This window comes from Podarcis melisellensis (assembly GCF_964234715.1).
Source record: "Podarcis melisellensis genome assembly, chromosome: 3".
Classification (NCBI taxonomy): Eukaryota; Metazoa; Chordata; class Lepidosauria; order Squamata; family Lacertidae; genus Podarcis; species Podarcis melisellensis.
Genome location: NC_138530.1, coordinates 43,222,680 through 43,240,036, shown reverse-complemented (window position 1 = coordinate 43,240,036; position 17,357 = coordinate 43,222,680). Strand labels below are relative to the sequence as shown.

General features: G+C 42.5%; 1 protein-coding gene across 5 annotated transcripts; it reads left to right on the top strand.

The window, feature by feature from the left end:
* Positions 1–6,214: 6,214 nt before the first annotated feature.
* Positions 6,215–14,258, top strand: ZBTB18 (zinc finger and BTB domain containing 18). 5 transcript variants are annotated; one of them, XM_081904743.1, is made up of 3 exons: positions 6,215–6,576; positions 8,853–8,909; positions 10,719–14,258. In XM_081904743.1, the coding sequence occupies exons 2-3, from the start codon at positions 8,897–8,899 to the stop codon at positions 12,299–12,301; spliced, it is 1,596 nt and encodes a 531-aa protein (XP_081760869.1). In that variant the 5' UTR covers positions 6,215–6,576; positions 8,853–8,896; the 3' UTR covers positions 12,302–14,258. The 5 variants fall into 5 exon arrangements, with proteins under 5 accessions (XP_081760869.1, XP_081760868.1, XP_081760870.1 ...); XM_081904742.1 differs by having other exon boundaries at positions 6,216–6,576; positions 8,826–8,909; XM_081904746.1 differs by lacking the exon at positions 6,215–6,576 and having other exon boundaries at positions 8,826–8,909; positions 10,719–11,406; positions 11,519–11,651.
* The last annotated feature ends 3,099 nt before the right edge of the window (positions 14,259–17,357 follow it).

Here is a 17,357-nt window from a genome sequence, read left to right as displayed (position 1 = left end):
AATAATGTTAAGGAAATATATTTGCGGTATCACTAAATTGAAAGATCTTAGCACAGAGCCATTGTTCAGGTATGTTCTAGGAAGTTAGAAGCTTTCGTTTTCAATGGGCCCAAACACAACTGTGTGTATTTGTCCTGTAGAAGCACAGCACTGTGCATGAGGCATCAAGCATCAGGTTAGTGTTGCTTGGGGGTTATAAACTGAAGCTGGCACATTGAAAGGTGGAAGAGTTTTTTCTAGATTCACTGTAATATCTCCTCCCATGAGACTTTTTGTTTTTTGTTTGGGGGAGAAGGGGATGAACGGGATTAAATTGTTTTAGTCAATGAGAAACATTCCTGTTCTCTCTGGCTCATGAAAACTCATCACTTAAAATTTTGCTTGTTTTGTGTATTACCTAGGGATGCCTGACATGAAAGGTGTTTTATAAATGTATGTGTAGAGGCCAGATGTATTGCCAGATGTTGTACAGGAAAAAAATGCACTCCAGCTAAACAGCTCCTGTTTGTATTTAATTTTTCTCTCACAGAGTCTTAGGGCCAGAGACGATATGACAGCAGCAGACTCGTGCAGAATTTGCTTTGCCACCAGATCCCTATAAAATGATGGTGTGTGTGTGAGAGAGAGTGTGCAATTTAAATGATAACATATGCAGGCAAGGAGCATAAAAGTCTCACTGATCCAGCACCAATGTTTCCTTCCAAGAGCACTTTTTAATTTTTTTACCTGATGATGGCTTGGGGCTGGTTCCGTTCTTCCCGTACACCAGTCTGTGTTGCATTTTAAACCACCATCCCATCAATCCAGCTTGAATCTGAATTGCATCACACCTACCTGCAAGACCTATGAAATCTCCTTTGTCCATATATGCCCACTCAACTACTGCGATACTTGTTCCACATTTGTAATAAGTCACTCTTTTAATGTGGCAGCACTCGCTTTGAAACTCCCAGCCTATTGACATCAAGTAGAAATCTTCACTGTATGCTTTTTGGAGCTATATTTATTTGTTTAAGCAAGCCTACCATATCAGCAAATTTACAAACTTTCATTCATAATGTGTAATTCCCAAAGGCAGAAATTCCATTTCTTTTTCAGAACTCTCTATAATGAAACAAATAATAACATCTCAAGATGTGTAGTAAGATTTTGAAATTTCCATTGAAGGAACTTCAGTTGCATTTTAATTTCTCTTCTTACCTAACATCTACACTTCTTTTCAATTAGTAAGTTTCTTAAAGACTTTCACAATGAAGCTGGTGGGAAGAAAGAATTCAAATTCCTCCCCTAATGCAAGCAGCAGCAACAAACCACACCATCCATGGCTTATGCTGCAGGCACAAAATACATTTAATGCACTTTTATAGCCCATGGCTTCCCCCAAAGCATGCTGGGAACTGTAGTTTGTTAAGGGTGTTGAGAGTGGTTATGTGACCTCTCACAGAGCTGGTAATTGCAACTCAGTGAGAGGTCTCCTAACCTAACCGGTCTTAGCACCCTTAACAAACTGCAGTTCCCAGGATTCCTTTGGGGAAGGAATGTGCTTTAAAAGTTTGTCATGTACAGAGCCTTAGCACTATGTTCAAATGGAGGGTCGTGACTTACACAGCCCCCAGTTCAGATGTTAACATTAAACCAGTGATCAGATCATGTTTTGTTGCTCCTGCGTGGGCTAGGGGAGGAGGGAAGCAGGGAAGAGATCTCTGTACAGCGGTACCTCGGGTTACAGACGCTTCAGGTTACAGACTCCGCTAACCCAGAAATAGTACCTCAGGTTAAGAACTTTACCTCAGGATGAAAACAGAAATCGTGCGGCGGCAGCAGAAGGCCCCATTAACTAAAGTGGTACCTCAGGTTAGGAACAGTTTCAGGTTAAGAACGGACCTCCAGAATGAATTAAGTTATTAACCTGAGGTACCACTGTATTCACAATGTGGCACAATGGTTAGAGTGTTGGACTAGGACTTAGGAGATCAGGGTTCGAATCCCCACTCAGCCATAAAGCTCACTGGGTGACCTTGGGCCAGTCACCATCTCTTAGCCTAACCTACATCACAGAGTTGTTGTGAGGAGGAAATGGGGAGGAGAACCAAGTACACCACTTTGAGATCCTTGGAAGGTAAAGGTTGTATATAAATGTAATAAAAAGTAATAATAATTTCATATTTTACCAGTATGCTGCTATAGCATCTAGACCAGTGAGAATTTTGTAGTTAAGAAAAAATGATCCTGCCTCCATAAACATCATAGCTAGGAAAACAAAAAGGAAAGGAGAAGGAAGCTCCCCTGGCATATAGATAAATATATGCAAAAAGTGGAGAATTTTATTGATCTATGATCCTAAGAAAGGGATAGCTGCTAGCTTTGGACAATCCAAAGAGGAATGTCGCACTTGCCTATCTCCCAATATTCTTCTCACAGTAATTTGCAAACACAAGAAAATCAAAGTTGCTATTTTAATATCTGCAGTAATTCAATTTGTATTCTTAAAATAATTTCCAGAGTGGTAGATGTGTTAAAAATTTTGTAGCAAAACCAGAGTCTTATGACACCTTAAAAGCTAGCACATTTATTATGGCATAAGCTTATTTTTCTGGTAAAGTCTAAATCAAAGAAGCTAGAGTTTGTTTCATCTGATTCTCTACATTATATACTGTATTTCATAAACCTTCAATTCTGTCATTTGTAATAAAATTTTAAAAACCCTCACTTCTTGCTCCGAGTTTACCATCTATAGCCACCATCCTACAAACAAGTGTTAATTTCAAGGTTTCAAAAAATTGCCTACCTGAGTAAATTTATGTATGTATTCATGTTTACTGAGCTGACACCTAATTATGCACTAACTAAAAGAAGATATAAGAAGTAATGATTGACAAATTTATTCAGTTTATGGAGTTTGACAATAGTAAATTTTGTGTATTTCACACATTGTACAGAGAATCAAATAACATTTTTGCTACACCAACATACAAAAGTTTTTTAGTAGTAAAAAATAACAAGTACTGACATAAGCGGATCAAATGAATGTTGTATAATTTATGTTACCTTACCAATGTGCATGTTACCGCAGCATATGCTCTTTCAATGCCACTCTGGTAATGTCAGACGATCTAGGCAACAGTGGCGGCAGGTGCCTATGGGAACTGGCAGAGTGGAAGGTGGGGAGACCAACAGTAAGTGGAGCCAGAGCCAATAGCCAGCAGAGCCAACTTAATTCTAGTGTTGTCCCTGTCACTTTCCCAGCTCAATTCTATTAGGACAACACTGAGACTAAGAAGGAGGAAGCTGGCAAGAAGTGGCACGCCTTAGATTGACTGCAACCAAGATAGGTTGCAAGTAACTGGGTTGGTTACAAGAAAGGCGGCACACAGGTGGAGGCAGACGTGAGTTTGGTCCCCATTGGCACTAATGTGCAGACCTCCACTGCTGACCAGCCTGACCCAAGCAAACATCCTCCAGTTTTTTGGTCTATAACTACAATTAGCCCCAACCAGTAGTAGACCAAAACAACTGGAGCACACTGAGGTGTGTGTGTGTGTTTTGGGGGGGGGGCAATCTAGGACATATGCTGAGTTCTTGATGCAGTTACTTAGTACACCAGCCTCTCCCCACTTAGGGCTTATTCACACTTACTATTTGCCCCACACTTCGAGGCACAGGCTCACGCTTTCAAGCACCACATCCAAGCACTTTCCCCACCACACCTTTCTCCAGAAAACCTGATCTTTGCTTTGATTCACTGGTAAAGAGAAGGTTTTTGCAACGGGGGGGGGGCACTCAGACATGGAGCTTTAAGGAATGGACCTGTACCTAGAAACCTGGCACAAAAGGAAATCAGGATGAGCCACTTTGTCTCCAAGAGTAGTGTGCTGTTCCTAAGTCACTGGTTCTAAACGCTCATTATGAACATTGATAGTATTTTGGGTTTTATTTGTTTTCCACTGTAGCAACAACTATCTAGAGTCTTTTTCAAATCAATTATTTATGATCCCTGCTTGTGATTCTTATATGTTATAAGATTTGGATTACTATTTCAAACTCACACACTCTCATGACTTAAAATGTAGGTGCTTCTCCCCATTTGGCTTGGTTTGCTCTCCTATGGTAACATTGTGTTGTAATGCTTGTTTTCAGTCACTTGGTGTTTGGTTTAGTGCCGTTTGCTTCAACATCTGTGAAGATATAGCACACAACACAATAGTGACACCTAGCGATAGAAAAAGAGTATTAACATTCTTAAGACTAAAGAGACTGCTGTTGACTGCAGGGGAGCCTGGAAACAGACACCCTTTGAACTATGGAAGAACAAAAAGTAACTCTCCAGTTCTGTATCCTGTACATTGAACAAAGCCATTTAGCGGGAACTAGGAAAGCTCAGGTGGCGCTGTGGGTTAAAGCCTCAGCACCTAGGACTTGCTGATCGAAAGGTCGGCGGTTCGAATCCCTGCGGCGGGGTGCGCTCCCGCTGCTCGGTCCCAGCGCCTGCCAACCTAGCAGTTCGAAAGCACCTCCGGGTGCAAGTAGATAAATAGGGACCACTTACCAGCGGGAAGGTAAACGGTGTTTCCGTGTGCGGCTCTGGCTCGCCAGAGCAGCGATGTCACGCTGGCCACGTGACCCGGAAGTGTCTCCGGACAGCGCTGGCCCCTGGCCTCTTAAGTGAGATGGGCACACAACCCCAGAGTCTGTCAAGACTGGCCCGTACGGGCAGGGGTACCTTTACCTTTACCTTTAGGAAAGCTCAACTACATAACACTATTTTTAAAGAAAACAATACTGCTCTGTGGTGGTTTTTCTCTCTCATTTGAGTTCTAATATAAACCAATCTGTACTATGACAGAAGGAAAACAAGCCCAAGTTGGGCAAACTGTTGTTAGGACATACCCCAAAGTATTACTTTTAGAACCTAACAGTCCTGACTGACCTTGGGGCACAAGTGCAATGCTATTTTATTATTTACTGAATTTATATCTTGCCCTTCCTCCCCAAGGAGCCCAGGATGTTGTCCTTTCCTTTACTCATGTTGGTGATCTAGAAGTTCACCAAGCAGCAGTCATGGCTTCCTATTTTCATCCTCAGTGCATAGTTTCTAAAAGGAGAACTACAACTGGGAGGAAACCGTGCCTTTTGATCAGGAAGCCCATCCCCACAATCCCATCTGGAGTGCATGTGTGGCCAGGTTGCGAATTCTTTTAGCAGACTTTCTGAAACGAAGGAAGGCTTCGTGGTAAGAGAAAAGAGATCTTGCCCCTTTAAGATCCCTGGCAGAGGCCAGCTCTCCCTTCTCCGCGGAGAAAACTGCACCTGTGCAACTTCGGCCTCCCGCGGAAAAGACGAAAGGAAGTGGCTACGAAAAGGAGCTTCTCCCGCGCAGGTTGTGCGCGCAGAAGATCCTGGTCCTTTTCAGAATAAGAAAGGACGCCCCCAGAAAGTTCTCCACGCCGCCCTCCTGCAAACATAGCGAGCAGCGGGGAGTTGGGAGCCATTAAAAGGTAAGCAGAAGTTACAACAGACGAGGAACCGCTGCTGAGAGCCACTCAGGCAGCTGAGGAACTTGCTGCGAGAAGTTTCCCCTCAGCTCCTGCGGAAATGGCATCCAGCGCAGAGCCATTAGTACAGCCGCAGGGCGGGAGGGCCGCATCCCCAGCAGGTCTCTGGTCCCAGGCAACCCTTCAGGCAGGCCTCGCCTCCCCCTGCCTATCCCACCCGAGACCGAGGGCCATTATTCCCCACCATGCTTTGCGCCCAGAGAGTGTGGGGTTGAGCGGGAGGGGGGAGGTGGGAGAGAGGAGCACCCGCACAGCTGCTTGGGTCTCTCTCCGCTCCCTCCCGAGACCGCAGAGCAGCAGCAGCAGCAGGGCGCGCGCGGACTGACCCGGGACCGCGAGTGCCCGCCCCTTTCCCAGCACCTTCCCTGCCCAGCCTGGTGGCGCCGGAGCCCCGCCCCGCAGCGCTCCGATTAGCCGCAGCCCCGAGTTTCCTTAGCTTCCTTGGCCGGCCATTGGGCGGGCCGGGGCTGTCGATTAGCGGCGCCCTCGCGCTCCGATTGGACGGAGCTGCGCCGTGGGCCGGCTGCGCTGTCAGTCAGGGGAACTGGTTCGGGCAAAGGAAGGAAGGAAGGAAGGAAGGAGGGGAGCCGAGGAAACATCTGGCTGCCGCAGCCCGGGCCCGTCTGTGCCGCCGCCGCCGTGCGTGCTCTTGCGCTGCGTGCGCCGGGCTCCCCGCCCCTCCCTCCTCCTTCCCGCTCTGCCGGCCCGGGATCCTCCGGGGCGCTGCTGCTGCTGCTGCTGCTGCTGCTACCATGGGGAGCCGCTGAGGCAGCGCGGGGGCCGCTTCGCTCCCACCTTCCCCCCCCCCGCGCGCCTTCTTCCTCCCCCCGCCCCGCTCTCGCTGCCCCGCGGGGCGGCCCCTCACTCTCTCGCTGCCTCGGAGGCGGGGAGCGGGCGGGACGCCGGCGGGGGGCGCGGGGAGCCCGGAGCGGCGGAGGGGGGCAACGGCGGCCGGAGGAGGAAGAGGAGGAAGAGGAAGCAGCGGCGGCGGCGGCTCAGGGAGACTTGGGGGCCGCTCCAGAGTGTGAGTCCCGACCGTGACCCCCCAATGGGACTGGGCGGGCGGAGGGAGGGGGCTGGGCTGAAGCGACCCCTTGCCAGGGAGAAGGGGAGGCGAGCAGCAGGTTGTTGTCGCGGGGGGAGGTAGTTGTGGGGCAGCTGAGAGGCTCCGGGGCAGTTAAGGAAACTTAAGTGTGCGGGGTAGGAAGTTGTGGGGGCAACGGGAGGGCCCTCGGAGGGTTTGACTGGCGCGGAGGCAACTGGTGAACTGGTTAAAGTCAGCTGGGGGGTGGGGAGGGGGCTCTGCGAGGGGAAATCTCCCCCTCCAAAGTAGGAAGCCAGAGGGTCTTGGGGGTGTGGGGAGTTGGTTGGGGTTAGGAACAGATGAGGCGTGGCGTGTGGGTCAGTGGGTCAGGGTGGAAAGTGAACATTCCTGAATGGTAAGGGTGGGGGTGGGGGGTGGAAGCAGGTGTGTTTCTTGAGGCAGCTTGTACAGCACCAGGGGCAGCTACGTGTGGACTGGAGATGTGGGGCAAAGCAGGTCCAGCCCCTCAGCAAGAGTTCGCAGCTTCCCATGCAGGGTGGGAGAGTGAGGAGGTTTTGCAGGGGGACGGGGAAGGGGGGGCTGGGCTGAACTAAGGAACAGATGGGGGGAACAGAGACGAAGTCCTTTGTGTGTGGCAGAGGCAGTGTGTATGTGTTTTGTTTTGCAGCTCAGGAGGTCAAGGGGGGGTAGGTGATCTGGGGAGCAATGCAGCTGTGGAGACAAGGCGGGGTGGCTGAGGAGAGAGCTCTGCTCCCTCCAGGACTCTTGTGCTCAGTTCTTCCAGCTACTTTCCTTTTGTTGTTGCTCTGGTTACTGTGATCTGGTCTGTTCTTGCATTTGTCTGCTTTCTTCTGTCCTGTTGGTGCTCCTTTTCCTCCCCCGCCTCCCCCTTCTGTGCATTTGCTTTGCTTTTTGGTTTCTCTGCACTCTTTACAGAGTGTCAGAGAGCTGGATTAAGTTATAGTTGGTTTAATCGCCAACTTTGTTTCTCCATGAAGAGTGAAAGTGTGGGTGTGGGTGTTAATCTGCCCCATATTCACCCAGTTTCTTTTTCTAATTTTGGGTATTCTGATAAGAATGGTGGCAACTAGGGCAGGGCTTGGATTAGATGATGGCTACTGCTATAGGTGTGCATAGTTATGAATAAATGGTGCGGAGAAGTTAGTTCATTGAGCGTAAAGTTAGTTGATGGCCTGGGAAAGTCAGTCAGGGAGACACTTTCTGCTGTGTTGTTCATTCTGCTTTGTTGAACAGCTCATTTCATTTTAGTCTATTGCTCCTTTTTACATGATACTATCCTGTCAAGTAAAAAGAGGTCAAAACAATTTTTCCCATGCTCAGTAAAAAAAGTTACATGTTTTAGTGTAGGTGGTAGTACTGCTGCCCCATTCATTAAAAGCAACACATTATTCAATATTTCACACCAATATTTGACAACCCTCATTTGAGCAAAAATGCCATATTTTGCAGTGCAGAGGGTGAAGTATTAAAAGGAGAAGTGTTCTTATTTTTCTATGTCTTTTTTTCCAAGTGCAAAATGCAGTACAACTTGAATTTGGACTCCCTGTTTATTTTATATTAAGTGCTTTGAAAGAACATTGGGTTTCATTACTATATACAAATTCCTGAGCACTCTGTTTTTTACGTGAGTAAAATACTCTGACAGAGTATGGTATTTGTACAGTCTTTTAAAAAATAAAACAAAGAACCCCCTCTATGTACAAAGAAGGGGTTCATTGAGTTAAACCAGTTGAATGAAAGTCATCTGCTAAAACGAACCTCTGGGTTCAGTTAAAATGGTTTGGTATGGCTTGAGTAAGTTCTCAGTGTATGAAAGACTCTGCAAAGTTGTGACAGAAGGGTTGCTATACTGTATATGCAGTGGAGCCCCATATGTTTAAGGGTTTTTTCCCCTACTTTTCTGTGTTAGAAAGTTTTGAAAAAAGAGACTTTGAAGTATTTTGTTTATACTAACAGACAAGAAAAGTTCTCCTAAGAAAAAGCTGGTGGCAGGAGTGTAGAGGAGTAGCATATGGCATTAAAAGGAGCACAGCTGGAGGTAGCATTTCCATCTGAACATGATGTCAGAGCAGCTGACAGCCTGCCATCCCTCAGCCTTTTATTCTAACACACAGACAGAGAGTGAGTGTGTTTGCAGATCTGTGTGTAGGGAAGGTATCTCATTCCTCTCTAACATCATCTCCACTTTGCATCTGTCTCTCTCTTAGTCTGCTTTTTTTCCACCGATCTAACAGACCTGGAGCCAGCAAGACTCGGACAAAAGGACTTAATCAGGTTTATGTGTGCTAAAGGTAGGAACAGCAGTAGGCTAGCTACAGTGTATTTCTCTCTTGGTGTTTGCTTATCTAATTTCAGAATAAGAATCCCATTACTTGTTTAATGAGGTTTAGGAAGAACAAGTACAATTCAGTGAAAAGGGGATAAGAGTTTGTATTGTAATTAAGCTTGGAATATGTATTGACCTGTTTGTTCTTGTGCAGTTGTATCAAAAGTAACTCTTAAATGATGTAGTTCCCCTATTTTTATTTTCTCGGTCAGTAAGACAGCAATTCATACTGCAGGGGATAAATGTTATGGCCATACAGTAATTAAATATTCTGATGCCGCTGCTACTTAAGGATAAATAAGAAGGGTTTGAAATAACATGCAGGATAGAAACCAAAGTACATATGAATTCCTTGTGTGTGGTGATTTTCACTATTCAACTTTATTCTTAAAGCCGCTGAGAACTCCAGAAATCCACAGCCTTACTCTTTCTGAAAAAAATTGGAAATCATTTGTGGGTTAAACTTTAGAACCCCCCTCCTTCCCCGGAGAATAACTTCGCTAGTCTCTTCTTTTTCTTCCTTCCTTGGGTATATATTAAGGAAGTTCATTTCAATACAACAATAATTGTTTGAGGGGAGGTTTTTGTGTTCACGACTAATTTAGAACTTGTAGATTTGAGCTGCCTGAATTGGCCAGACAGCTGTAATCGCACTCCTCTATTCTTAATCTCTTTATCTGGGCAGCAGCTGCCATATGGCCACAGTCAGCTGGATCAGATGTTTATAAGCTTCCTTCTTCGTCCCTCTCTGTCCTTTCAGCCTCCTAATTTGATCACAGCTACCTTGTGAGCTGCCCTCCAATCTTTATTTTTAGCCCTCTTAAGGATTAGGATGGATGTTGGCTGTGGGGCACTTAAAGTGATTGTATTGTAAATCTTCTTGCTTTATTCCAGCAGTAGTATTTTATAGAATATACTTGGGACAGGATTATAACTTTTAAGAATATATCTCTTTGCCCAAAGGTGCGGCTACTGTATATAACTGCTTTAGCAAAACTTGGATTGCAAGTCACAGAAATGAGGAAAATACTTAAAGCCTTAAAGTAGAAACTTCCAGTGCTTGTTTCAAAAATCTTCTCTTCTAAAGAGGAATCACACAGACAAAACTACCAGAATAATGCTTGAAAGAGAGGGAAAGCAAAATGATTCAATCTTTTTTTGAAACATTTTTCTTATTATAGCATATTGGTCAAAGTATTCTCCAGAAATGAGATTAATAGAGGGGCAACCTCTTCTGTATAACTTTCACTTGTTTACATTTTAGTGTGCTCTTTTGAAGTTTTTGCCTATGAATTAGGGTTGCTTTTCAAGAGAGAGGGAGGAGAGAATACTGAAAAGACTAGCATTCCCAGATGAGGCCAAAATTTTATCTCTGCCAAAGCAATTTAGAAGAGCAGCCATTGTCATCTTGATCAGTTAAATATTATCTTCTATCCCTTCGGTGTAGAATTATGCATGCCACATTTCAAGTTTTTGCTTCTGCCCTCACATTGTAAGATTTGTTGTAACATTTAACTTCATCAAGCTTAATACTTGATTCCCCCCCCCCACTCATCTGATTGTAAAATAAGCTGCTAATATATCTCTGGAAGATGGAGAAAGAAGATAGTTGAGCAGAAAGAAGCTATGAAAAGTTGACTAATTTATCCGTGTGATTTGTTGCATGCTGTTGGAAATACGGCTCGTTAATAACTTCATATCTTGCAGAAATTGTAAATGGGTGGGCACATAACTGATTACTTCCAATGCTTAACTAAGTCTTTTTTCCTCCTAGGTTATGAAGACAGCATGGAGTTTCCTGACCATAGTAGGCATTTACTACAGTGTCTGAGTGAGCAGAGACATCAGGGTTTTCTTTGTGACTGCACTGTTCTGGTAGGAGATGCCCAATTCCGAGCACACAGAGCTGTACTGGCTTCGTGCAGCATGTATTTCCACCTATTTTACAAGGACCAGCTGGACAAAAGAGACATTGTTCATCTGAACAGCGACATTGTTACAGCCCCAGCTTTCGCTCTCTTGCTTGAATTCATGTATGAAGGGAAACTCCAGTTCAAAGACTTGCCCATTGAAGATGTGCTAGCAGCTGCCAGTTATCTCCACATGTATGACATTGTCAAAGTCTGCAAAAAGAAGCTAAAAGAAAAAGCCACCACGGAGGCAGACAGTACGAAAAAGGAAGAAGATGCCTCGAGTTGCTCAGACAAAGTGGAGAGCCTCTCTGATGGCAGCAGCCACATGGCAGGAGATATACCCAGTGATGAAGATGAAGGAGAAGATGAGAAATTGAGCATCCTGCCTAGCAAAAGAGACTTGGCGGTCGAGCCTGGGAACATGTGGATGAGATTGCCCTCGGACTCGGCAGGCATTCCCCAGAGTGGCGGAGAGGCAGAGACACACGCAACAGCAGCTGGAAAAACAGTAGCCAGCCCCTGCAGCTCAACAGAGTCTTTGTCCCAGAGGTCTGTCACCTCCATGAGGGATTCGGCAGATGTTGACTGTGTCCTGGACTTGTCTGTCAAGTCCAACCTTTCCGGAGTTGAGAATTTGAACAGTTCTTATTTCTCTTCGCAGGACATGATGAGAAACAACCTGGTGCAGGTGAAGGTGGAGAAAGAGGCTTCCTGTGATGAGAGTGATGTTGGCACTAATGACTATGACATGGAACATAGCACTGTGAAAGAAAGTGTGAGCACTAATAACAGGGTACCGTATGAGCCAGCCCACCTGGCTCCTATGAGGGAAGATTCTGTTCTGAGAGAGCTAGATAGAGAGGACAAAGCAAGTGATGATGAAATGATAACTCCAGAGAATGAGAGAGTTCAGGTGGAAGGGAATATGGACAGCAGTCTGCTCCCTTATGTCTCCAACATACTTAACCCTGCAGGCCAAATTTTCATGTGTCCCCTCTGCAACAAGGTCTTTCCCAGTCCCCACATTCTGCAGATTCACTTAAGTACGCACTTTCGAGAGCAGGACGGGATCCGCAGCAAGCCTGCCACTGATGTCAATGTCCCGACCTGCTCCTTGTGTGGTAAGACTTTTTCTTGCATGTACACCTTGAAACGTCACGAGAGGACTCATTCAGGCGAAAAGCCGTACACTTGCACCCAGTGTGGAAAGAGCTTCCAGTACTCCCACAATCTGAGCCGCCATGCCGTAGTTCACACACGGGAGAAGCCACACGCATGCAAGTGGTGTGAACGCAGGTTCACTCAGTCCGGAGACCTTTACAGACATATTCGCAAGTTTCACTGTGAGTTGGTGAACTCATTGTCTGTGAAAAGTGAAGCACTGAGCTTACCTACTGTCAGAGACTGGACATTAGAAGATAGCTCGCAAGAACTTTGGAAATAGAATTTTTATATATATAATTAATATATATATATATAAATCTATATAGTTGTGGTACAGTCTAAAAGCAGTCTTGTTTCCTTGAACTGAAAGTTTGGCCATTAGCTTGTTTTATGCACTTTAAGGCGGCATGAACATTTCATTACTTAGTGCTCTGATAATATGAACTATAGAAATGAGACTAATAGACTTCATAAATGTTTCCCCATCAAGTACTTCTTTTAAACAAAACTGCAAATGAAAATAATGTGATTTTTTAGGTTCTATTTAACCTTCCATGCAACACTGCATCATTTCAAACTCCATTTAAAACAAAAAGCGAACAGAAATCCCCTCCAGTGTTTTATCAATTTGTTTAAATTTTTTAAAAAACTGCATGCATATTTTCTAGCTGTGGGAAACCTGAATGCTTTTAGACCCAAACGATAAATTTCCGAAATGCTGGAGTATCTATTTTTAAACAAGCGGTTGAGATATTGTGATTTGTGGATTACAACAGTTCCCAATTAAAAAACAAAAACCACCAGATTTTTGAAAATACACTGGAATTGCTGGGACTGTGTGAAGGTTTGCTTGGGATAAAAAAGGACGTTGCAGCTTCAGCAGTTGCGAACTGTGCATTTAAAAATGTGAATTACTGTTGTATACTGTAATTGATTAAATGGGCTGGGGGGTGTCAAGGAAATTGACAAGTTGTATTAATGCTCTCAGTTGAGTCTTGAAAAGTAAATATTAACGCTACGGAAATGCATGCGTTTCAGTATATTTTTGTCTTTGTTTGCATTGTATAACTTTAATGAGTGAGTTTTAAAACTTATTTAATTTTTTGTAGGAAAAAAAAAAACACCACTGGAAAAATTGGTGTTAATGAAGAACATAAATGCACTGTTTTTTATTTTATATAATTTAAATTAATTGCCCACTGTCTTTAAGTTGAACAAAAGCTACATGTTGATTTTAGCTATGTAAAGGAAGATAGTAATGTTTACAAACAGGCTTAGAGATTTGCATGTGCAGTGTACATTTATCAAAAAATCTGATTGCACAAAACTCATGCCAGCTCTAACTTTAGATGCATACATTACCCATATGAGCATTTTTAGAATTCCTGCTGCACAAATTAACAATAGGTCATTCATTTTTCGCCCCTTGAAAAGATTCTATGGAGTGAAAAAGCCCCAGGCTGAAAGGACTAGAAAACCTTGATTGACATGGGGTGGAATAGGGTGGGGTGGGGGAACGGCAGGAGAAAAGTTGGGGGAGGGTTTGTGAACTGTGTATCCAAGCAGCAAAGTCTGCAGCCTGACGTGTGGTTTTAATGATCAACACACGGGGCAAAAGCATTTTGCACAGTGTTTGTTTTCCTGTCTTGCACTTACAAATAAGGTCTATGGGAGTAGCATGGAAAATTGTTTTTTCTTCTTTCCGCTTTTGTTTAGAATTTGATCGCCTTAACTACTGTAAACATAGCCTATTTTTGTGCTTAAGAAAAACTGAATGGAAAACTCCATTGTGTATTGCTGGACTGTTTTGGAAATATTTTGGTCAAATGTATGTTAATTTGGCTGTAATGGCATTTAAAACAAAAAAAAAGCTGTGAAAATGGCCTTGGAGCATTATTTTTAGTTACTTGAATAGTCTAGGTTTTAAAAATACATTCTTTTTATTAATTTAGAAAAGACAATCAGTGTCTGAGAAAAATGGACTACTTTTGGAATTTTTTTGTGGACGTGAGTGATTGTTTTTTCGGGGGGGGGAGGGGGGTTGGCTTTTAGTTTCACATTCTTCTTTGGTTCTAAAAATTAGACTGACATCTAGCTTTGACAATCATAGTATGTTTTATTTTCCTGAGGGGGAGGGGGAATAACTTATAATGCTGTTTAGTTTTGTACTATTGGTGTGTTGGTGAATTTTTAAACTGTGTGCTAACTGCAATAAATTATACATACTGAGAAATCAATTAGTTGTCTTTGCCCCTTTTTAAACACTTAAACTCTAGACAATTTTCTATAATGTACTATATGTCACCTTTTTGTCCAGATTCCTCTTGGTGACTTTGATTTTAAAAAGTAAGACTATTTCACAATCTGTAACAAAAATGATTTATGACAGGCAAATCTAACATTTTAAAAATTCTCTGTTCTACAACGAGAAAGAATAGTTACTTTGCTATTCAATAAGTAAGACTGTTCTAAGTTTACAAAGGTGTTAAACTCTAAAATCTGTCAAAACCTATTTATGTTACATATGTGGACAATGTGAATTGGGATGGGTAAGTGAGAAAAAGTAACAATTTGATGAAATGATTAGTTAACAGCTGGAACCCACAAAACCGAAACAGTGGCTGTCCCAAATAACTTGAAAGCAGTTACCTGAATTTGCCCTAACCACTTTTCATTATGTAAGAATAAAGAGCCTGTCTCTCAAATTCATCAGTGAATTTATCATATTTTGGTAGACAAGATTTCCTAAAAATGTCTAGGCAAACCATTGAAATGGAACTCCTTTACTAATTGTGTGGTGAAAAGATGTCTCCTCATTATAGAAGAAGCTGGGGTTATGATCCTAATCAGGATCTAGCTACTTTTGAAGCATATACTATGGCGCACAAAAAATATTGAGAGAGTATTGGGTACTAAAGGAAAGCTATACTGTATTGCCATTTAGTTAGGTACAATTTTCACAGTACTTAGTGCACTTCATCCCAGTTTTTCAAACAATTGTTGTATGTAACCTCAACATACATTTAGAACTTTTAAAAAAGAAATTTTGTTACATGAATTTATTTAAATCTTGCACTTATAAAAAAAAATGCTGTTTTCTCCTAGAAGTCTATAACACTTGGTTTAGACTTCATTTTTGTGAATTGTAATGGATGGCAAAATTCAGATTGCAACTCTAAATATAATATGCAAAGTCTAAAGTGGTTTGTTTCTCCGAGATGAGAATTTTCAAATAATGTAGAGGAAATCTGAGATAACCAAGCGTCTCTATGAAGGAATTTAGCATCCACTTGTGGACATAGTGTCAATTTCTCCAAACTAGCCGCCTCTTCCACCCAAAGCTCTTGGAAGTCTGGAAGAAGTTGTGATTAAAATAAAGTTCCGCAATGCTTCATTTAAAGGTGTGTTTGGGAAATGAACCGAACAGGTACCTGTAATCTAAGAGCAAATGCTCAGGCTCACTTCTGTATATGCGGAGTGCATATTATTGCCACAGATAAGCTGTTTTAATTTCCAAGTCGTTCGTTTTTCCATATGAAAATGAAACGGTCCTTCCATGGGCTATGCCACTATCTTAAGTGTTTGTGATGCTCTAGCTTGTAATAACATTGTGTGGCACAATCCTCCTGGGGTGCGGAATGGTAGTAAAACACCTGGGTATAAACAGGAACAAAGCTTTTCTATCACCCTTGTCAGCAGAGCTGGCATTTGTAGGTCAGCTGGAAAAGGGTTTTTTATAAAGGGGGGTGAAGCAGTGACAGAAAATGACTCAGAATTGTACAATGCTGTAATCCTAAACATCACAAGGATTATTACACTTGGAACTGAACTCCGTGAATTTGATTGGTCTTGCAGCAGTTAAAAGACTGCAGTTAAAAGCTGGAGATTTGTTCTTGTGTGCATCACACAACTTACCAAGCAACAAGGACATAACTTTTGCTAGTAATTGTTTAAAATGCAGTATTTCACACTTTATTATGGAATGTCACAAGGGTGCATATGCTCATTCACAGCATAGGGGAGGAGAAAGGCAAGATTTTTCTTTTTTAAAAAGACCCTGCAATGCAATGATGCAAGATAATATAGTGTTCAAAATAAAACTATTATACAGTTGAAAATAAAACCTGCTATTTACTTTGCTGTTTGCTTTTCTTACTAGCAGCTGCATTTGTTCACCTGTTCAGGAAGTATGCTGAGGTTCACTTTTCCTGCTGAATTAAAATATTTGCTTTGCTGCAAAAGTAATGTTTGAGAAATGTAGTGTCATATCCAAAGTTATGCGCCTTTGAACATGATCATGGGCATTTTGCTTCTTTTCAGTTGCCTCAGACCTTTGGTACAAAATCCTGTTTGGAATAAATTTCACATACTTTGAATGCTTCTTTATGTACAATGCAAATACTTGGTTGATAGAAAATTTTGCTTAACAGCTATAGTTCTTCCAGTTCAAATTTAAAGTGAGCACATTAAATTCAAATGAGAATTTGGAACCATGCATGTATTTTCAACATTAAAGCATGCATGAGTTATCTTGATAAGCATAGAATATGGTTAGACCGCTGATCCAGCTATGATAACTTGTCTTTATTTAAAGAGTTCAAGGATGTTAGGATAAAAATACTTCTATAATAATTGAAGATGTGGGGAATAAGAGGGTTCAGTTTAGGATAAGAAAAATTGAGTTAAGTAATTTTTTGTAAAATTGTTAATTTTGTCAGCTGCACTCAGTTGATATTTTGTGTTGAACTCATTTGGATGATTTAGCGCATTGAAATTACAATTTTTATCCCTAACCAGAACGGCCTTTAGAACCCCCACCCACCCAAAACTCTTTAGCGAAAAGTTAAGATAGTATTATCCTCTGTCACTACATTACAACAGCAAATGCAAAAAGAATGCTTCATGGTTAAAGCCTAGAGCAATAAGCTCATTCTAGTGTGATAAAATCCAACTAAACCTGTTAGCAGCTCTTACTGATGACAGATTGTGCATTTTTGCCAATATTTAGGGGGCGAAAGCATTGCTTTTTACCAATTTTAACTATCCTGTTAAATGGTGTTTTCACCTCACTTTAAGCTGCAATCTGTACCTGCTTTAGAGTGAAAGTAGTCATGAGTTAAACATCATTTGTAGTTACTGTTTGTAATTGATCTTCTAAATGCTGTCTCAAGCAAGAGGGGTGAGTATCCAGTAAAATCTTGGTGTGTTTTCTCTCTCCTGTTCTGCTAGTTTATATGGGTCATCTTAATCTTTACAGATTAGCGCATGAAACCCATCTTCGAATTGGGACAAAAGTTACCTAGAAACTGGGAAATTAATGTTAAAAATGAAGCTTT